At 43.7% G+C, this 22,676-nt stretch overlaps 1 protein-coding gene across 1 annotated transcript; it reads right to left on the reverse strand.

Annotated features, from left to right (window-relative positions):
• Positions 1–928: 928 nt before the first annotated feature.
• On the reverse strand, positions 929–16,439 carry LOC311228562 (protein-lysine methyltransferase METTL21C-like; the record flags this gene model as incomplete). The annotated part of the gene is made up of 3 exons (XM_084314467.1): positions 929–1,326; positions 16,089–16,206; positions 16,299–16,439. 3 exons carry the CDS (start codon positions 16,437–16,439, stop codon positions 929–931), a joined length of 657 nt encoding a protein of 218 aa, XP_084170593.1.
• Between the last annotated feature and the right edge of the window lie 6,237 nt (positions 16,440–22,676).

A 22,676-nucleotide genomic window follows, 5' to 3' on the forward strand; every position in this document is an offset into this window, starting at 1 on the left:
TTCAATACTCAGGGCACCAGGACGTTTTTTCTGAGGTTTTAAATCTTTTGAAAATATAAACATTTATTTCAGACTGAAAAGAGAAAATGCTTTGTGGCTCTGGGGACACCGCGGAGCAGAAGATGCATGGAGATGGATTACCAACGTGGAGCAACTTTTCGTGGGTCGTCTTAGATTATGGAAACGTGAGAATTATGTACATTCTTCTGTATCTAGGTGTGTGTGTGTGTGTGTGTGTGTGTGTGTGTGTGTGTGTGTGTGTGTGAGAGTGAGTGAGTGAGTGAGGCAGGCAGTGGTGATAAATGTCCATATACTTGTCTATATATAGTCATGCTTTCAGAATCTTGAAACAGTAGCAGGTACAGTATGTAGTTATGTGTTAACTGCGGTGCTAAGTGACAAACATTATGCTGGGTTCAACATGCCATGCAAGTGTTTATTACCCTAACGTCTTTCAATTATAGAGTTTATTCCATTAATGGCGACAACTTAGGAGAAATGCACACATTTGACATACATTGTTTTAGAGCAAAGCAAATGTATTTATAAAAGAGCAGTATAATGTCAGAAATAACAAGTGCATGAAGAAATACTGGTAAATAAAATGGCTTTTTTGAAAATGTTTTGTTTTCATTGTGTGGATTTCCGCTTGACTGCGTTTCTAGTATGGCCCAGAGGAATGCAAGTTAAACAAATCAACTATATTTCTATAATTGATTAAAATCTATATGTTCATTATAATCAGGATGCTTGATTCCCCTTTGTTCTTCATCCTTGTATCACTCTCACACATGACAACCTCTTCTTCATTTATACCAATCCACCGCTTCTCATATAAACACACCCCCTTCCTACTCCTCCCAAGCACGTCTCGATTCATCCTCTTCGGTGTCTCTCGACTTCCGTCGCTTCTCCCATCCTCCCTCCTTCACTCCTTGGCGGTGGCGCGGTAAATCCTGACCTCCTGCTGCGGCATCTCCGCCAGCAGCGTGGCGTCGAAGCGGCTCTCGAAGCTCTCCGTGAACCTCAGGTCCGACGGGAAGCGCACCTTATTGGCCCACAGCACGGTCGTTCCGCTTCCCGGTCGACAGAAGTGGCGCAGAGTCGCCAGCAGCTCCTCGTGGCAGCCGACGTTGTAGACCACGTCCGCCGCCAGCACATAGTCGTAGCGGCAGGAGGAGCGGGGGAAGTCTCGCTCCAGGCTTTGACCCCAGGTCAGCGCGGCGACCTGAGGCGCGTGGCGGCAGCGGCCCTTGGTGTTCCGAGAGAGGTTATAGGTCAGATTAGAGAGGATGTCTGGCAGGTCGGTGGCCGTTACCCAGGCACCTGGAGAGAGGGCACATGGCAACAGTCTGTTATAATAATAATAATAATAATAAGGCGGCTGGGTGGCGTAGCGGAGATTGCGCTCGTCACCAATGCAAGAGACTCGGGTATCGAATCCCAGTCTCAGCATTGCCTTCGGCTTGGGCCGGCCGTCATACTGGCTCATTTGGCAGAGTCAGCGGGTGGAGTCGATGGGTGGGGATTGGACGTTGTGGACAGTGTCACGTTTTAGACCCATACGTGAAAGTTGTAATAAGATATTTAAAAATATAAGAGATGAAACACTTTTGAAAGTATTTATTATAAAAAGTTAACAAGCACTGTAATATAAAAGTGAATAAGCAAAGTATTTATACAAGGTGAATATAGCAAGGTACAATTGAAATCTAGATTGTTACAACCGGCCGGTCGAGTATATAAAAGAAAGAAGAAACAGTCAAGTCTTTGTGGGTCAGTCCAGCATGTCTCGTCCGTCCAGTCCAGTCAGTGTCCAGTCGAAGTCAAAGCAGAAGAAGAAGAAGTGAAGTGAAGTCCAGTGGTTTCTCTATCAGGGTGTTTTATTGGTCCCCTAGTCCAGTGTGTGTACGTGGTGTCTCTCCTGAGTGCACGTTGTGTGTCTGTGTCTATTGGTCAGCCTGTATGTCCGCCGTGCATGAGTGCGTGGAACGCACATTTACATGCGCGTTTGTGCGTGTGTGTCTCTATGTTAACGATCTGTGATTAATGGAGACTGGAATATGTGACCACTGGATGACCTGGTCGTATATTAGTTGGCTTGTGGTATTTTGTCATAATGAGTTGAATTTACTCAATCTGGCTAATCTGGTGGGATCTCAGCACCAAAGGAGTCACTGTGTGCGCGGTGAGAGCGAGGGTGTATGTATGTGTGTGTGTTTGTGGGGGAGATGTGTGTGTGTGTGTGTGCTTGTCCTATGTGTAAGTGTGTGTATGGCCTGCACCAAGGGTCAGCACAGGTCACTGATAAGGATCTGTGAGTGCTCTGGCTGGGCCAGAGGGAGAGAATCTAAGGGAACCGACTAGGCTTTGCATAGTACAATAATGGGAGAATGTCTCTGCTATTAATTTACATGATACGTGTCATATTTCATCAACAGCGACCCCTACAGGTCGGTTGGGCGATGCCTGCACAGCAGAGACAGGAAGTAGCGGGGGTAGTGTGAGCCTCACATGCGTTACACCTCGCCAATGAGAGTCCGCGCTGGCAGGCGAACACGTGATGCAAGGCTTCTATCCTCTCTACAACCAACCAGTGGGGGGCATAGTCGAGCAACATTCAAGACAGGGGAGGGGAGAATTGGATACATGAAATTGGGATGGGAGAAAAAAAATAAATAAGGAGAAAAAGTGGATCAAAGAAATATATAATAATAATACATCGGATTTATATATAACGCTTTTCCAAATGCTCCAAGACACTTTAACAAAACAAACAATACAATACAATGCAGTTTTAGTAGAGATAAAAAAAAAGTGAGAGAGTAAGGAGTTCATGGGTTGAAAGCAAGGGTAAAAAGGTGGGTTTTGAGGGCTTGTTTGAATGATGCAAGAGTGTCTGCATGACGGTTATGGTTGGAAAGGGCATTCCAGAGGGTGGGGGCAGCTGCAGCGAAGGCCCTGTCGCCCCAGGTCCGGAGCTTAGTAGTTCTGATGGGTTGGAGGAGGTTAGCATCTGAGGCAGCGGGTGTTAATTTTGTCAACTAAAATGGTGACAAAAGATCTTCGTCAACAAAGGTTTTTTCATGACGACAACGAGACGTGACGTCACGTTATTGAATCCATGTAACACTAACGAGACTAAATAGTTTATTAAATATCGTTGACCACAACTGAGTTATTTACAAAAACCAGGACGAAATTTCTCTTCATGTATGTTGATATTGTTGACTAATACAAGACGAGACAAAATAATTATAACTTTTCTTAATGCCATCGTCCCGACAGCAGTGTGACGGGGAGCTCTGTGTTATTAGCATTAGCTGAAGAGCTATTTGAAAAGCTAGTTTTAGCTTAACGTTACCTTGGCTAAAGTTGGGACTATTCATAATCCAGCTGCAGATCTGCAAGCAAAGTACAGCATGTTGGCAAAGGAGTATTCCAAGGTAAATCACTTTTTCACCAGTAACGTTACATTGTTTGTATTCCCATCTAGCTCGCGTTAGCTAGTAGCTAACTTAGCTCACGCTAATGTGGCTAACTGATCGACCTTTCGCACACAATTAATGACATGTTGCGGACAGCCATACCGGTGACAATGTTTAGCTTTTAGTGCCAAATGATAAGAGTCTGAGGCGGAGTCTCAAAAGAGAATGTTGAATATTTATTGTGCATTTGAAATCACAACAGAGCCTCTGCTACTACAGTAGCTAACCTAAATGGAGCCTTCGGGACGCGTGAATACCAAACCCAGCCGCATTTCTCTGAGACGCTCTCTGATTGACCGACGCCTGTTTCTCCACTGGTTAAGTTTAGGCACTCTTCGAAGTTGGTTAAGAGGGCTGACCCCTATTAATCTATTAGTCGACTAATCGGTCGAAAGGAGCCGTAGTCGACTGGCCAACCTCTTAGTCGAATATAATATAATAATAATAATTATTATTTTTTTCATTCTTTCCAAAAGAAAAGAGGCCTAGAAGCGTGGCTAACGCTAATGGCACGCATAAGGCCAAACAACACACGTTAATGTCCCCATGGGCCGTACAGGTCTTCTTTAAACAAGTCAAGAAGAAAACATAACAATAAGTCAAGAACAGAACAAGGACACCATAAGGTCCAACAAATTTAAAATAAATGCAAATAAATGAACTAGACAAACTATACAAATATCAAGATGTATCCATCAGTGGACCAATTGCATGCTTTTGCAGAGCACAAGAAGCCTTCAGTCGACTCCTTCAGACATTAAGCACCCCCCACAGCCCAAATGGAATGATAAAAAAGTAAAAAAAAAAAGAAAAGTTTAAAAATATTATACTTTTTTTTTTTTTTTTTTTTTTTTTTTGACCAATAGTCGACTAACGGCAAATGTTGGCCAATCCTAGTCGACCATCCAAATCCTTAGTCGGGGACAGCCCTATTAAGGTTAGAGTTTGTCTTAGAGCGTGACGGCAAGTTCTTTCGACGGTTAAGCTTAGGCACTCTTTCGAAGTTGGTTAAGGTTAGAGTTTGTCTAAGACTTAGACTAGAGCATGGCGATAGAACGCCAGGTAGTTTGCAGGCTGTTTGACGTGGAAATGGGCAAAGACACAGCTCGTCACGGATTGGGCAAACGCGTCAGTGGCCAATCAGAGAGCGTGAGTCAAGTCAAGTCAAGTCAAGAGTTTTAATTGTCACGGCATACAGGTATACAATGAAATGCGGGTGGTCTTGCCCGCAACGATGTGCAATACAGTGGTACATATAATAGAATCAAAAGAAGGAAACAACATTGTGCAGTAACAGGTAGCAGGTAACATGGAGTGACATCTCGGTATCTGTACATAGTTATTTACAGAGCATGTGGGACATGCTAGTTAGCTTTGGTAGTGCAATACACTGTTCCTGTTATTCTAATTTAAAGTGTCCTTTCCTTTGGCCATAAGTGTGCGTGTGTGCGACATGAGTGTGTGCCCGCTCATGTTAAAGTGTTAAGTGGCTGCTCGTGTGTGAGCGTGCACAGTGTGCGTGTCGTGTGTGTGTTCATGTGTGCTTGTGTGTGGACAGTTCAATGTTCTGAGCACTCAATGTTCATTGTTCATGGCTCTGATGGCCTGGGGGAAGAAGCTGAGCCTAAGCCGCTCTGTCCTAGTAGCTGGGGTTCGCAGGCGTCTCCCTGACCTCAGCAGCTGAAACAGGCTGTTATTGGGGTGGTGAGGGTCTTTCATTATCCTGCAGGCTCTGGATTTGCACCTCTTGTTGTATAGAACCTGCAGGGGGGGTAGTGCAATACCTGTGGTACGCTCGGCTGAGCGCACCACTCTCTGTAGGGCCTTCTTGTCCTGTGCCGTGCTGTTTCCATACCAGGCAGTGATGTTTCCGGTCAGGATGCTCTCTACAGCTCCTGAGTAGAAGGACTGGAGTATCTTCCCCGATACAGTCAGTGCCAATCAGAGAGCGTCTCAGAGAAATGCGGCTGGGTTCAGACCAGGCTGCAGAAACAAATTAGTGGGGGGGCATAAAATGTTCTCGGGGGGGGCACAATGGTTTTTCAACACAGGTTCCCTTTTATACATTTCAGCTGGGACAGCCGCGCTGTGGCTTGCTTGGCGCTGCCCACGGTGCTGAACTAAACAGCAGAGAGGCAATTGAAAAATCTAATTTCTCTCTATCTTAAGAACATTCACTTATACAAAAACAGACTGAACGGATATATATAACAGACCTGCTGGGGCAGCGGACTGAGAGCAGGGGACACAAACAGGCTGGATAAGATGGTCAGGAAGGCCAGTAGCGTGGTTGGGGTGGAGCTGGACTCTAGCGAGGGTGGCGGAGAGGAGGAACCTTGCTAAGCTCCAGGCCATCAGGGAAAACCCCTCCCACCCACTATACACAGACTTGGCTGACAGGAGGAGCATGTTATAGGCTCACACTACCTAAATGCAGCACTGAACGGCACAGGAAGTCCTTCATTCCGACAGCCATCAGACTATACAATGCATCACTGTGCCTCACTGCATCACTGAGCACAGAGTGACAGTTACCATCTTCCTGGACTCTTACTTTTTAAACAGCACTGTGCAATATTACACCTACTGTAGACTTCAGTATATTTTTACTGTATTTATTTACTGTATCTTTTATTCTATTTTTATTCAATTTCATTTTATTCTATTCTTAGGCCATTTGTTTTGTTATTCTTATTCGTGACTTGTTCTGTCTAAATGTTTAATGTTGAGTGATTTGCAGTGTCAAATTTCCCTCAGGATAATACATTTCTATTCTATTCTATTCTATATCTTTGAAAAGTCTCCATTTATTCAACACTTCTGAATTCACTGACAAACTGAACTGAACTGACAAAAATAAGGTGCATAAAAAAGCAAACAAAATTTCTCCACATGCTACTCACCATCGTTAGTAGAGCGGCAAGTGGCGTTTGGGGACAGAGTGAAATCTTCTTAAAACACTGTCCCTGCACTCATTCCTGAACTTTTTTGTTAAGTCCTTCTCAAATGCCAACTGAATTAAATTGGCCTTGCGTGGATGAAGCATACTAAGGCAATGTTCTGTAAAGACGTTCTTGAGGGTAGAAAACGAATTCTCACAGAGTGCCGTGCTAGCTTCAGTAGTGTTGTTGTTGACATCAGTGCCCACTAGGGCTGTCCCCGACTAAGGATTTGGCTAGTTGTTATGTACCATGAGCTTTATAACTCCTGTGTCACTGCAGGCAGGTGATGGCTGCTAATTAGCTGATTGCTGCTGATTGGAAACATGCCTGGCAGCTTAAACTAGTCTCTCAGTCACACATGCAGCCTGACGGTGGCTGGAGAATAGTGTGGAAGCAGAGAGTTGTCACGTTCTCTTATTCTTTGTTCTTTAGTTTGTACCAGTAATTCCTTGTTAGAGTAGCATTTTGAGTTAAACACGGGTTTTGGTGTCGGTTTGCACATAGGTTGCGTGCCTTTGAGCCAGTGTCGTAACAGTTGGGCGCTCGTCCGGGAGTGAATTTGGAAATACCCCTAGAATTTGTTTGGTGTTTTTTTTGTTTTGCATGGTGTGTCGTGGTGCTATAGTGTGGGTGGTGTTCGTTACATGTTGTGTAACGTGGGGGCTTGAACTGTTCATCAAACAGGTGAGTATGCCCTTATTTGTTTGTAATTTGATGTGACTACTTAATGCTGTTAAAATATATAGTTTAGTGCACACCACATGTAGGTAGGGACATTATTTTCTGGTTGTTTGTTAGCTTCCTGTGCACCACATACTCCTGGGGCAGTCAGAGAAGTGATTAGCACCATCTACTTGTCTTGTACCATACCATATACTTGACGGGTGGATGGTCAATATGATCTTTGGCTGGTAGCAGGTGTGGTTGAAGAGGGTTAGGTCTACAGGGCATTAGCTTAAGGGTAGGTAGAATAGGAGGCCAGAAAACACAGGTAGTGTGGTAGGGCCTGATTTAGTGTTTCTTAGGGTAGACATGTGGTGGGCCGTTTTGACTGCAGTTTAGATGTAGAAGCGTAAGTAGTCGTATCAGGTTATAAGGGGCACCTGTTTGAATTTGTTTGTTGTATTTATTTTGTTTGTTTTGAGTGTTTGGTTAGCCTACCTGTTAGCACCTGACCTCCTGCGCGTATGACCAGTGATGGGAATAACGGCGCTATAAGTAATGACGTTACTAACGGCATTCGTTTTTTTAAGTAACGAGTAATCTAACGGATTACTCTTCCAATCTCAATAACGCTGTTGCCGTTACTGCAAATAAATGCGGCGCGTTACTATGAATGAACCTGTTTCTTTCATCAGACATATTTGCGCTGAGGGGCAATATGTTCTTCCTTGTTTAGTGCGCAAATTCTCCACTCATCTCTGCAAGCACTGCTCCACTGTCTCTGTCTGTCTACTCTGGTCCAATCACATTCAGCGTCCCGTCAGCGTGTATCCCCCCCACCCACAGTCTGCGAATCAGAGCAGAGTAGGGCGGGTCTTCACGGAATGCAAGTTGTCTTTCAGCAGGGCCGAGTCAGAGCGAGTTGACAGCGCATCGACAGGTTGTCTAATCTGCAGGTACTGTAGCTAGTAACCTCATTCCCAGTTGTATCCCCGTGAGATAAATGTAGCTAGTAGCCTAGTTTCTCCAGCAGGCAGTTAGTAGAAAAATGTGGCATGTTCAAAGAAAGTAAAAGAAAAGTCGACAGTGAAAATCGCTGCAATTCAATGGTGCATGGACTAAAGAATATGCGTGCATCCTCCCAGCACCAAGAAACGGTAGCTCTTGTGAAGAGTGGCAATTTGAAGCCACTATGAAACAAAACACAGTTATTTTGATGCAGTCTTTCCTCAGAATTCAGTGCTAAGAACCACAAAAATAAATGGAATGAAATCATATCAAGCTGCAAGCAGAATTATTGTTAAAAAAATGCACATGCATTTCCATAGCTGTGGATGAGTCCACTGACACCACTGAGAATGCTCAGTTGCTGGTGTTTGTGAGGTTTTAGTGAGTTTGTTTGTGAGAAGATTGGATCAGTTGTACTTTTTTTTTGAATACTTTAAACCCTTTTTTTGTGGAATATTTGATGCGGCCCAGCCTCACCCAGACTCTACCTCCAGCGGCCCCCAGGTAAATTGAGTTTGAGACCCCTGGTTTAGAATGATTCGATTAGATTCTTATATCTGTATGTTGTGTATGTCATAAATGTCATGAATTGAAAATGGGGGACCCTGATGTAAACAAGACGAAAGTCTTTCTCTGATCTGCATCCCCTTAACAATTGTGTGTATTGAGCCGTACTGCTGTACCCATTCTGCAATCTGTTAATTAAAATGTTCAATCAATCAGTATATATTTGTTATTTATTTTTGGTATAGTGCTTAACAAGCATAATTTAATGTTGCCCAGTTGTGGCCTGTTGAGGGGCAATACATATCAAAAGTTCCAAAACATCTATTGTATTTGTATGATCCACTATATAAACATAGTAATTATAATATCTACATACATGGCATTTGATTGGAGGCTAGTCTCACTTTGTCCCACAGCAACATTAAAATAGTTTAGATTTGTGTATGTTGTTTATGTAAAAAAAAAAATATTGAAAGTAACGCAATAGTTACTTTCTGAAGTAACTAGTTACTTTTATAATTTGTAACTGAGTAAGTAATTTAGTTACTTTTTGGAAGAAGTAACTAGTAACTGTAACTAGTTACTTTTTAAAAGTAACTTGCCCAACACTGCGTATGACACATCTATTTATTTCAGGGTGGTTGTTTTTTTTATTTATTTTTTGCAAACTAGAAAGGTGCGCTCAGTAGTTATAGTTGTAGTTATTAGTATTGGCATTAGCATGCTAACGCTATCAAGCGGTGCTTCAGCGGTGCTTCAGCGGTCTTCAGTGGTTCTTTAGTGTTTCTTCAGTGGTTCTTCGTGGTTCTTTGGTGGTTCTTCAGTGGTTCTTTAGTGGCTCTTTAGTGGTTCTTCAGTGGTTCTTCGTGGTTCTTCAGTGGTTCTCAGGTAAATTGTGTGTATGCTAGGGTGTTTTTGGTGACTCTAGAGTGAGCGCTGGTGCAGTAGGGATGGCTTCCATAAAGGATTTTGTTGATCACCCTTCTGATGAGTTGTTGGAAAGGTTTTCCAAGGAACAGCTTCTGGAGCTTGCTGTGCACTACAAGGTGGAGCTTACTGCCAGTGAGAAGCGTTTGAAACCGACTGCCTTGGGTGCTTTGAGGGCTTTGCTCGTTAGGGAGCAGGTGCTTGCGGCGAGGGTGGAGGAGCCTCTTTTGTCTGACGCGTCTCCGCTACTATCTGATGTGGCGGAGGGTGAGTGGAGGCTTAGAGAGTTGGAGTTTAAGGAAAGACAGCTACTACAAGAGCGTGAGGAGAGGAGAGAGGAGCGTGAGCTTAAAGAGAGGAGAGAGGAGCGTGAGCTTAAAGAGAGGAGAGATGAGCGTGAGCTTAAGGAGAAACAAATGTTGCTGGAGCACGAGCGTGCGCAGAAGGAGCTTGAATATAAGCATGCTTGCAGGCGGGTGATCTATCTTCAGAGTCGCGTTTCGGTTTTGATGTCGGCAAAATATTAGGATGGTGCCTCCTTTTGTTGAGAAGGATGTGGAAACGTATTTTCCCCTTTTTGAACGGGTGGCAACCACGTTGAAGTGGCCTGATACGGCCTGGACGCTGCTGCTGCAGTGTGTTCTTGTTGGTAAGGCACGCAAGAAGCCTATACTGCTCTGTCCCTTGAACAAAGTGCTGACTATGAGCTTGTTAAAGCTTCCATATTGAGGGCTTATGAGTTAGTCCCCGAGGCCTATCGTCAGCGTTTTAGAGGCTATCGCAGGTCGGAGGGACAGTCGTATGTTGAATTTGGAAAAGAGAAGGAGAACCTGTTTGACAGGTGGTGCACCTCTCAGAAAGCAGAGTCAAGGGAGCAGCTTAGACAGTTGATTCTCCTAGAGGAATTTAAAAGATGTGTTCCTGATACCGTTTCCACGCATCTAAATGAGCGTAAGGTATTGAAGATAGGCGACGCTGCTGTCTTGGCTGATGAGTTTGTATTGACACACAAATCTGTCTTTGTAGAGGAGGGCCGTGTTGAGTCCAGGGGTAGGCGTCCTTTTCAGGGGAGCCGTTTCCCGGCACCCGTGTCTGCTGGTCGGTTTACTTCGACTCCTAGGCAAGGTGGTTCTGCTAGTGCATTCCCAGATGGGGTTATATGTTTTTACTGTAAGGAGCCTGGTCATATCGTTGCTGGGTGCCCTGTGCTTAAGCAGAAAAATGTAAAAACTGTGGCTCTGGTAGAAGCCATCGGCAGGACACCTATGCCGGCATTAGAGGGTGGGGTGCGAAGTATCAAAGGTGCAGACAGGGAGCTAGAGGGCTCCTCAACATTTATGATGAATGGATTTGTTTCCCTGGCTGGTGCACTAGGGTCAAAGCAGGCTATTACAATATGGAGAGATACAGGAGCTTTTCAGTCTCTCATTCTGGATGGGATTTTGCCATTTTCGGAAGATTCTTCATTGCATTCTGGTGCCATTGTTCAGGGCTTTGGAGGAGGCTTTGTGAATACCCCTTTGCATGAGGTCTCGCTAAACTCTCCCTTGGTATCAGGCAATGTTGTTGTAGGAGTGTGTTCTCACATCCCCATAAAAAGTGTGTCCTTTATTCTAGGGAACGATTTGGCCGGTGGCAAAGTGCTGGCTACTCCAGTTGTAATTCCCATCCCTGTAGTTTCTGAGGTTCCTGATGAGCTGGCACAGAAACATCCAGGAGTGTTCCCTGTGTGTGCTGTAACACGTGCAATGTCAAAGGTCAAATGTGACAACCATGATGTTGGTAACTCAGATTGTGATATGACACTTAGTGACACGTTCTTTGTTGAGTTGAAAAGTGGCCCTGATGAGGGTTTTGGTAAGGTGATACCGTCTCATGAGCAGCTAGTACTAGAGCAAAACAAGGATGTCTCCTTGTCGTCCCTCTTTGAAGAGGCGGTTTTAGAGGATGCAATGATAGATACGTCTCAAGGATACTTTGTTAGCAATGACGTGCTCATGAGAAAGTGGACACCACCTAACCTGTCCAGTCTGGATGACTGGGGCAGTGTGTTTCAGATTGTTGTTCCAGCCGTGTATCGTCCTGATATACTGCATCTAGCACATGATCATGATCTTGCTGGTCACATGGGAGTCAGGAAGACTTATGATCGTGTGCTAAGACATTTTTGTTGGCCTGGTTTAAAGTCAGATATGGCACAATATTGCCGCTTGTGCCATGTGTGTCAGGTTGTTGGTAAACCAAACCAGAAGATTCCTCAGGCTCCTCTGCAGCCTATCCCTGCTGTTGGGGAACCTTTTGAGCGGATCCTCATTGACTGTGTTGGTCCCCTCCCTCGAACTAAGACAGGAAACCAGTACCTTTTGACTATTTTGTGTGCAGCGACCCGTTTCCCTGAAGCCATTCCTCTATGCAAGATCACAGCCCCAGCTATATCCAAGGCTCTGGTTAGGTTTTTTTCGACTTTTGGCCTACCGAAAGTTATTCAGTCAGATCAAGAGTCTAATTTCATGTCCCGTCTCTTTGCTCAGGTCCTCCAACAGTTGTCCATCCAGCATTGCCCTTCCTCTGCCTACCATCCCAGGGGGCGCTGGAGAGATTCCACCAGACTATCAAAACAATGCTGCGGGCATATTGTACAGAGTTTGAAAAAGCCCATCATAGGGTGTTCTCACCGGGAGACAAGGTGTTGGTTCTCTCGCCTATTCTTGGTTCTGCATTACAGGCTAAATACAGTGGGCCATACTCAATTGAGCGCAAAGTTGGTGAGGTCGACTACTTCATTAAGACTCCCGACCGCAGGCGCAAGAGTAGATTATGTCACGTCAATATGTTGAAGGTGTACAATGATAGGGCTCAGATTGACCAGTCAGAGGTCAAGCCTGTGGCTGTTCTAACGATTTCTGCATCTCCTATTGTAGCCGACTGTTCTGTGTCGAAGGAGATTTCTCAGGGCAGGTTGCCAAACACTCAGATACTAGGTGACTTGGACTCCCACCTGTCGTACTTGCCACTTCCTGAGCGTACGGATGTGGTGCGCCTACTTAGACAGCATATACATTTGTTTTCTGATGTCCCTAGTCGTACTAATGTGCTCGAGCATGACATTGATGTTGGTAGTGCAGGGCCAATTAAGCAACATGCCTACAGGGTGAATCCGGAAAAATGACGGATCTTGAGTAAGGAAGTAGACTATATGGTGAGACATGGCATTGCGGAGCCTAGTTCTAGTGCATGGAGCTCCCCCTGCCTGCTTGTTGATAAGCCAGACTGCACTCATCGGTTCTGTACTGACTTCCGTAAAGTTAATGCAGTAACCAAGCCGGACTCGTACCCTCTTCCTCGGATGGATGACTGTATCGATCGGGTGGGTTCAGCAGCCTTTGTAAGTAAATTGGATTTGCTAAAGGGATACTGGCAGGTTCCGCTTACTCCGCGAGCATCTGGCGGAAGTGTTCAAGCGGTTGGGTGAAGCTAACTTGACAGTTAACCTTGCAAAATGTGAGTTTGGACAAGCCACGGTTACCTACCTGGGTAAGGTGGTTGGACGTGGGCATGTGTGCCCCATTGCAGCTAAGGTGGAGGCTATAGTGGGCTTCCCGGCTCCCATCACCAGGTGGGAGTTGAAGCGCTTCCTAGGTATGGCAGGGTATTATAGGAGTTTCTGTAGGAACTTCGCTTCTGTTGCTGCCCCTCTGACTAATCTGCTCAGTCCTAAGGTACCTTTCGTGTGGACTGAGACCTGTCTTTTGAGAGCATCAAGGGCATTCTGATTAGTGCTCCAGTTCTGTCAGCTCCTGATTTTCAAGTTAGCAGTAGATGCTAGTGACCTCGGTGCTGGAGCCATCCTCCTGCAAGAGGATGCATTAGAGGTAGAGCATCCAGTGTGCTACTTTTCTAAAAAGTTTGACAAGCATCAACTGCACTACTCTACTATAAAGAAGGAGGCGCGCGCTTTGGTTCTTGCCTTGAACCATTTTGATGTTTACGTTGGATCGTCCAGTTTGCCCCTTGTTGTGTATACAGACCCTTTGGTTTTTCTTCGCAGCATGGTGAACTCGAACCATCATTTGATGCGATGGAGTTTGTTCCTCCAAGCGTATAACTTGGATATTCGCCACATTCGTGGGAGGGACAACGTGCTGGCAGACGCCCTCTCACGGTCATAGTACCGGTGATTGTGGTGCCCGTTATCGCTGTTGTGGTAGGGGCCCTGACAACTAATGGGTCACGGTATATATTTTTTTTGTTTTGTTTACGGGTTTGGTGTGTAGTGGTTGCCTCTTGGGCAACCATTTTGGTGTGGGAGGTGTTATGTACCATGAGCTTGATTACTCCTGTGTCACTGCAGGCAGGTGATGGCTGCTAATTAGCTGATTGCTGCTGATTGGAAACATGCCTGGCAGCTTAAAGCTAGTCTCTCAGTCACACATGCAGCCTGACGGTGGCTGGAGAATAGTGTGGAAGCAGAGAGTTGTCACGTTCTCTTATTCTTTGTTCTTTAGTTTGTACCAGTAATTCCTTGTTAGAGTAGTATTTTGAGTTAAACACGGGTTTTGGTGTCGGTTTGCACATAGGTTGCGTGCCTTTGAGCCAGGGTCGTAACACTAGTTGACTTTGATTGACCAAAAAAAAAAAATAATGTTTACCAGGGTAGGCACAGCTGACTCTGTGGGCGGGCCCGGACCCCTAATGCCCGCTCATGGCGCCGGGTCTGGCTGGGTTTGGTATACACGCCTTCTGGATAGGAGGATGTGCGCAACAACGTATAATGTCCATGTGGAACCAATGTGCCAACAACCTTTCCGTGGGTGAAGCATAGTTGAGCTAGTTGTCATTTAATGATACTAATACTAATCTATACAATCACCTGTTGTTGAATAAATAATGCCATTACTTTCTAGTTATTACTAAAAAACAGTATATATAAAACAGTAGCTGTAAAAAAAAGAAAAGGAAAAAAAAGGTTTAATAATTTATATAATATAAATTTATTTAGTACATTAACTAAAAATAGACAAAAATGTCATCCGTTTTCGTCTACAAAATCTAGACTAAAACAAAAAAGACAAAATTTAGACAAAAACTGACTAAGACTAAAATGCTCAGACATTTAGTTGACTAAAACTGACTAAACGAAAAATAAATGAAGATGACTAAATATGATGAAAACGAAAAAGGAGCACTTGACACATGACTAAGACTAAAACTAAAATGAAAATAGCTGCCAAAATGAACACTGTCCGTGAGTAATATCCACAGTCACGATAAACGCGTGTGTTGAGAAGTGACTGTGGCATTAAGCGGGCTGCGAGTTACTCACTTCCCCATAACACTTTGACTGCCTAAAAACGCTTTACAGCGTCATTGCTGGCCATGCTAAAGTTGCCGGGGGACGCTGTACAGCGTCCTTATATCAATATTTCAAAAATCTGGAATCGGATTCATATTCCCCCTCCGCTGGCCTGATATCCACCAGCAGGACCCACTGAGCTCTCTGGCGGTTCAGGAGCGCCATCTGGTGGCCGATCGGCGCAACCGCTTAACAGGAAGCGCAGTAGAGGTTTTGCTGGTCGGCCCTATTACTTCCGGCCACTCGGTATAGGTTCCGGCACTCTAGCTCGTCACTCTACATAGCGATCGATTGCCAATAACTCGATAAACAACATGATTTGGACGTATATACCATTATACAAGCTGGAGATGGACCGGGTAATAATATATCCCATAATGATACAATTTCTACTCGACGATGATCGCCCAACGGCGCGCGGAGACTGGGGTGAGTTTCAGCGTGTAACGTTACCATCTTCGATACTAACTGCTTTTATCAACATTTGACCCACATTAGATGATTGGTATAACGCTGCCCACGGAATTATAAACGCCCCCTCGCCCATCCGGTCAACATCAGATGACGTGTAGTAACTTCTAGAAGTACGTCTAGTTGGAATTTTTTATATCGCGCTGATTGCCATCAAACTGTATTTCATCATCAATATAATGCATTTGGGGCTATATATCACGTTCTGGAGAAAGTTGCAGAAAGAGATGAAAACATACTTATACATTAGACCATACTTTACTATGAATATGTGAATGAAAAAGTTTAACGTTGCTACACAATGAACAATACATATAGGACTTTGAATGGGCCCTAATAATGGCAATGTAGCAATAGAATTTAAAAAGTTATAGCCCTGCAAAGAAGGGGACTTTCTCCATAGACAAATAGCGCTGGCAATCTATGGTATATCATTAATTTAACCCAAGGCAACCAAAGTGATAACAGGACACAGATACGGCAGCCAGGAGTGAATTCATCTCTTAGTGCAGCGGTCTATGTTGTCGCCCACGGCGTGGGAGACCCGTGTTCGACTCTCCTTCGGGGCATCGACATTTAATACACAACGCAGAGGAGTCACTTACGATCTGTCACACAGGAGTGTGGTGGAGAAGGAGGTCAGAGAGGTATAGGAGGAGGCCAGGTTGTTGAGGGCTTTGAAGGTGATAAGGCTGTTGATCAACAGGATGACTTGATTTGCGGACTCACCTAGTAGACTGGCTACAATGGACAGCAAACCAGTCCCAGCTCCGATCTCCAGCACAGCTTTGTCCATGAAGTTCACCTCCTGCTGGTTATTCTCCAAGAACTGGCACAAAGCCACTGCCTGCACGAACAAAATTAATATCTTTGGTACCATCTCTAGTTTCGCGAATATCTGAATTTTAGTCCAGTGGACACAGCCATGGCTGAACTCACCCCGGGCCAGATGAGAGCGCCGTACGTGTCCAGGGACTCGCGGATGCTAATATTGTGACCAGCGAAGAAGAAGGACTCGTTTCCCAGTCTGAAGTAAACAATAGGTTTCGCGTTCCGCCTATCCAATGTCTCTCCTGCCATCATCAGGTTACAGTCAGTCACCACTACAGAGGAGAAGATTGAGTTATAACCACACACCTTTAGAGGCCTTACAGCGATGACCTCCATATAGCTCTGAGTCAGGACAAGGGCTGCAAAGCAGGGGCGGATTTAGGATTATAGGAGATCCGGGGCTTAGCCCAGATAGGTGCCCCTTTTTTTTTTTCTTTTTTTTTTTTTTTTTTTTGCAGGCAAGGTGTGGTTTGGAGGGGTCAGGCACGAGCCCCTCCACAGCAGATTTTTTTTTAATTTAATTAACCTGTACGTGCAATTTCCTGCAATATAGAGCCTTCAATCTTGACCAATAAAGCTGCTCTTTTCACTATAAAACTCAGTTAACCAGATTTATATATTGGGGGGGGGGTATATCATATTCTTCATATGTTCAAAAAGTGGTGGAGCAAGAGCATACCTTTGCTCCCCCAAGTTCAATAGTGGGAGAGCAGAGATGCTCCGAATGCTCTTATGGCCAGGCGTCTATGATTCACGTAAAATAGTGCAGTGCAATAAAATAGTTAGTAAAATAATGCAATAGTACATTGCAATAAAATAGTTATCATCGTATTTTTTCGGGAGGCCGGTAAGGAGTGCATTACAGTAGTCAAGTTGGCTTGAGATAAAGGCATGGATCTGGTTTTCAGCGTCCTTTTGATTTATAAATGGCCGTACTTTAGCTATGTTTCTAAGGTGGAAGAATTATGTTTTTGTCAACTTGTTGATTGTGATTTAAAGCTTAGGTCTGAGTCTACCATGACCAGTGATGCCACTAACGCGTTACTAAGTAACGCGTTATTGTAATCTGATTACTTTTCCGCGAAAATGGTAATCTAACGCGTTAATCTTTAAAAGCCAGTAATCTAATTGCAGTTACTTGTCCAAGTGGCTGTGCATTACTATTTCGTTACTATCTCATCATAAATTCATAATGCAGGCGGAATACAGTATTTTATTTCGTTTTCGACAGTCAAAAATACGCTTAGAGCTGTTTACTTCTCTTTGGGAGTGACGTCACATGTCACGTTTTCAAAGCGTGTCTGAGCACGTAACCTCGCGTGTTGATCCATGCTGGTGGGCGCGGCTGTTATTGTTATTTTCAGCCTGACCTAAACTGCGCGCTAGCAGGGAGAAGCTCGCGCTCGTAACGCTTTCTTGCAGCACTGGAAGTTCACTAGTCTACTTAACGTTTGTTAAGCCGGGTGAAAAAAACATTCACTTTGCGGAGGAAACAAAATACTGTCTACCGCATATGGAATATACAGCAGCTGCACAGCACGACCATCGACTTCTACAGGACTCGGAGCTGCACCACCAGCCAAACAGTATGTTCCACCTTTGTGTTAAACATATTTTGCATTGCACTATTCCATGAACATGGAACACCATACTGCAGTATGTAGGTTGTCAGTAGCACACTGACAACACTGCAGTATATATATTCCCTCCCCGCCGTATATATATTTCCCTCCCACCCACCCACCCCCTCCTAATGTACAGTCCCCTCCCCATCATATGTATATACTCTGTCAGGATCTAGGGGTAACAGTACTGTATATTTGAATACCGCTTATGTCACAAATGTATCAGTACTAAATACCTATATGTCCCTATGCCATAAATGTCATGTATGTTGTGTATGTCATAAATGTCTATATGAATTGAAAATGGGGGACCCTGATGGAAACAAGACAAACGTCTTTCTCTGGTCTGCATCCCCTTAACAATTGTGTGTATTGAGCCGTACTGTATTGTACCCATTCTGCAATCTGTTAAATAAAGTTTTCATTCATTCATTCATTCATTCATTCATTCATTCATTCACACAATAATAAATAATAATAACGTAGAACCATATCTGAATGGGGCAGGCCTCAAAGGTAGGCTACATATCAGCCTACATGTGGTGTTATTGACCATTTATCTTTTGTGAAATCTATAGATCTATAGATAGCAAGATAGGCATACCTGCCCTATTAGTACATTTTACTCAAATTGAGTACATTTTACTAAAAATGTTTTGTCATTCTTATGTTGTGGCAGCAGCAGGGGGGACGACTTCGTAACCTAGTTACTTTCAAAGTAACTAAGTTACTCTGATAATCAAGTAATCAGTAAAGTAACTAAGATTACTTTTTAAAGGAGTAATCAGTAATCAGTAATCATATTACTTTTACAAGTAATCTGTGGCATCACTGACCATGACACCAAGACTTAACTCACTCAAATACAGTTAGCAGCTGGATAGACCACAGATGGAAATTAGCTTCTGCTAAATCTGGTGCAAACATATTTTCATGTAACAATGATGAATTGTCACAAAAAAAAAGAAAAAAAAATAATTATTTTTTATTTTTTTTATTTTTATTTTTTAAATAGATTCGGGGCTTTTCAGAAAACATTCGGGGCTTGAGCCCAAGTAGCCACCCCCTAGCCCCGCCCCTGCTGCAAAGGGTCAGAAACGTTCAAGTAAGTTCCCGAAAGGTTAAGCTCAGGAAATTAACCTATTGTCATTGCTATACCTATGCATCCATTTTTCCATCATTGTCCATTGAAATAAGCCCCGCCCTGTTCGTGGTTGGAACCTGTTTCTAACATGTTTCCTGTGCTTCCAATGAAATTCCCTTTGAGCTTGTCTGATTGGTTCGAAGGGGGAGCCTCTGATACTTTAGAACAGAAGTGCTCCATCCAATCACAGAAAAATGCAATTTTTACAGAAATCTCCTAATGTCAAACGTTTTTGATACCAAATCACAGCATGCATTTCTATGGTATTCCTCAAGGTCCAAGTGTCTTATTGTGGTATTCTGAAGGGATTTTTGTGTAAAATTTTTCACAAAATCTGTGTAATTTACGAGACATAACTGAGAATGGCCATCATACGCTTCGATCATAATGTTCTAAGCCCTTATACACTCTAAACGTTCCCAATTTGAATGGCCGCCTAACCAAAACACAGTGTTTATTACAGATTCATGATTAGAAAAACTTGAAACAGAGTGCTGAGCTTCATCTCAAATTAATCTTCAGGTTTCCAGCGTTCAGATGATGTATATCACCTCTATGTGGCATCTACTGTTGACCTGCTATCTCTCCCTAAAGGTCAACCCCCTAAACAAGAAAAAATATTGTGTACGTGGGTCTCAGAGGGTTACGTTGGAATCCATCTGAGTCTCTGGGTCAGAACCCAGCGAGACTATTCATAACTGGTACCTCGGCCAACAAGCCATTAGAACATCTCTCATTCATATCACACTTCTATTTCTAACATTTGTGACGTTATTCAAACATTACAAAGCCCCCCCTTCTTTTCTTCTTCTAAATTACAAGTATAGTAACTACATTACTGACTACAACTCAACCAAACAATGGTTATACCGAGCTATGCATGAATGGAATTCACTCCCTAGACATATCACACAATAAAACAGTAAAATACCATTACATATTTTTTTTTAAACAAATGTAGAATCTATAGAAATGTATGAATGTTTTTTTTTATTATTGTTTTTCAAATATGATTGTAAAGGTGAGTTACAATTATGAGGTAAAATACTCTGAACTGGGACTTATGCATTGCAACAACATCATTATGTTATCAACATAAATTAAGTTAGCTGTTAAATTACGCATGTATGAAAAAACGTGTGGGCATATAGTTGTGTACAGTTAAGTATCCTTAGCTATTTCACATAGTTTGATTATTACATATTGCATTATTGTATATTGGAGTTTGTCTTGTGTGTGTGTACCAGGCCATGTGAGCGGATCGGAGCGTGAGCGGCGCGGGGCGCGGAGCGGGCGGTTTTGACGTGAGCGAGGAGTGGGTTTTAAAATGGGTCGGCGCGACGTCCGGAGCGAGAGTTCTCCTCCGCTCCAATCCACTCCAGGTCGCTCACAGTGGTTTAACACTGTTGATGTAATATACATGCAGTACAATGCCAAAGCAACAGATGGCGATGTACAAACATGAAGGCCATTTTCAACCAATGAGAAGGGTGAACCTGTGATATCCGGTTCAGGCTTTGTCACTGTAGAGACGCCCACACTCACTCCTGATAGAAAACGTATCGACGCCATTGTTGTTGACGTTAGCTTACATGCTAACGTTAATGGCAGCGACCATAGCATTGTGGCTCGGCTAGCCTATCATCGCTTAATAGAGCTAGTGGATGGATAAACAACGTTATTTAACATTGCAGAATGGGTACAATTACAATGCGGCTCAATACAAACAATTGTTAAGGGGCCCAGGGGGTGTAGACTGTTGTAGTTTGAGCTGATTTACACCATGCTCTAAAAAAAAAAAAAAATCTGCCGAGCGATCTGGCGCGGGGCTCGATTCAAGGTGAGCGGGGAGCGAGCGGAGAGCGACTTGGGGGCGGGGTCAACATGATCGATTAGCGGAGCGGACCAAGCTTTAAAGAGCGAAGAGCGGATTTCTCGGCCGCGCCGATCCGCTCACGTGGCCTGGTGTGTACTAGTCCAAGTCTCTAGTCCTTTGTCATGTTTACTTGTAATGTTATATGTTATGATGTAAGTATTATGTTGCACGGTCACAATGTACGTTTTTTGTGGACCCCAGGAAGAATAGCTACTGCAATGCTGTATGGTAGCTAATTGGGGATCCTACTAAACTAAACTAAACTAAACTAAACTAAACTGCACGGCCTCCTAACGTATTGAATAACGTATTTAATATCAATGTTCAGAGGATATGAAACATACCTGTGCAAAGTGGTCTCTTGTCACTCGCTGCTTCGTTTCCGTTTGTCTCATGTCTCTCTGTTCTGGTATTGCGTTTATAAAGTCAATATTGTGTCATGACACACCCCTGGAGGAGAAGGGGTTCAAATATGGAGCTGGCACCGACAGCCAGAGAGACGGACCAAAGCAACAGTAGAGACCCTGAGCTTAAACCAGACGTCCCCATAGCTACATATTCACACATTCAGATATCCCAGATCTCACCCATAAGATAAATAAATGCCAGTACAAGTCCCTGTTATTATTACGGAGATGTGTTTATTAGTTGCTAGTGAATGTTTGATCTTGGGTTTGATGACACAACAGGGTTTTAAACTGCCCCTGATGTCACCCTTACAAAAAAAAAGTATCATGGTAGTTTGATGGTCATTTACATTTTTTACCATAGTCCCGGCCATTGTATGAATAATTTACCATGATATAATACGCATGATACCAATGGTAATATCATGGCATTTCTATCATCTTTTGGTCAAATACCATCGTACTTTTTTGGAAATCCCATGATATTTCATGCTCTCACATAGTCTAGAAGTACAGGGTTAGGGTTAAGGCTCTCACATACAGTAGTCTAGAAGTACAGGGCACATACACTATGTGGACAGACAGTCTGCGGTCCTTTGTCTTTCATAGTCCAGGCATACCAGCTCATTGTTCCACCAATCTCCTTTGATCAGCACGCATGCCGAGCTATAAATTGTATGACACCTGTACACTAGTGAGCATGAATGCTAAGTATGCTGAGCTCCACTATTGCATCATGTTAGTCGACCATGCAGATCCCAGCGCAGTCCGATCTGTGTATCCTACTTGTGGACAAGGTCTCAGGAGGCAGTTATGCAATCTTCCATGGATGGATGAAATTAGCTGTGGTGTGGTCAAGTATTGCTGACCCAGGCCTGACCCCTGCTTCCCACCACCCTGTTCTCCGCATGGAGCATGATAGAGATATTAGCCCGTTTCAGTGTACGTTTCTTCTTGACCCTTTCACTACCACACTACAGAAGGTCAACCCTTTCACTACCACACTACAGAAGGTTAACCCTTTCACTACCACACTACAGAATGTTAACCTTTCACTACCACAGTACAGAAGGGTAACCTTTCACTACCACACTACAGAAGGTTAACCCTTTCACCACCACAGTACAGAAGGTTAACCTTTCACTACCACACTACAGAAGGTTAACCTTTTGGTGGGTTAACCCACCTGCTGTCGGTGTGCGAATGTGAGGCATAAGTTGTAAAGCGCTTTGGATAAAAGCGCTATATACGTAAATGCAGTCCATTTACCATTTACCATTTATATGAGAAATTCTATTGACATTTGTTGACTTCTCAGGAGTAGGGATTATCGTGTCATTTGAATGATTAGTTTGGGTCCACAAGAATGCAATGTAAGTATAGTGTTCAGAATGTTCAGAGTGTTCAGAGTCCTGTGTGTGTATCCCATAGACA

This window comes from Notolepis coatsorum, assembly GCF_963971535.1.
Source record: "Notolepis coatsorum genome assembly, chromosome: 5".
Classification (NCBI taxonomy): domain Eukaryota; kingdom Metazoa; phylum Chordata; class Actinopteri; order Aulopiformes; family Paralepididae; genus Notolepis; species Notolepis coatsorum.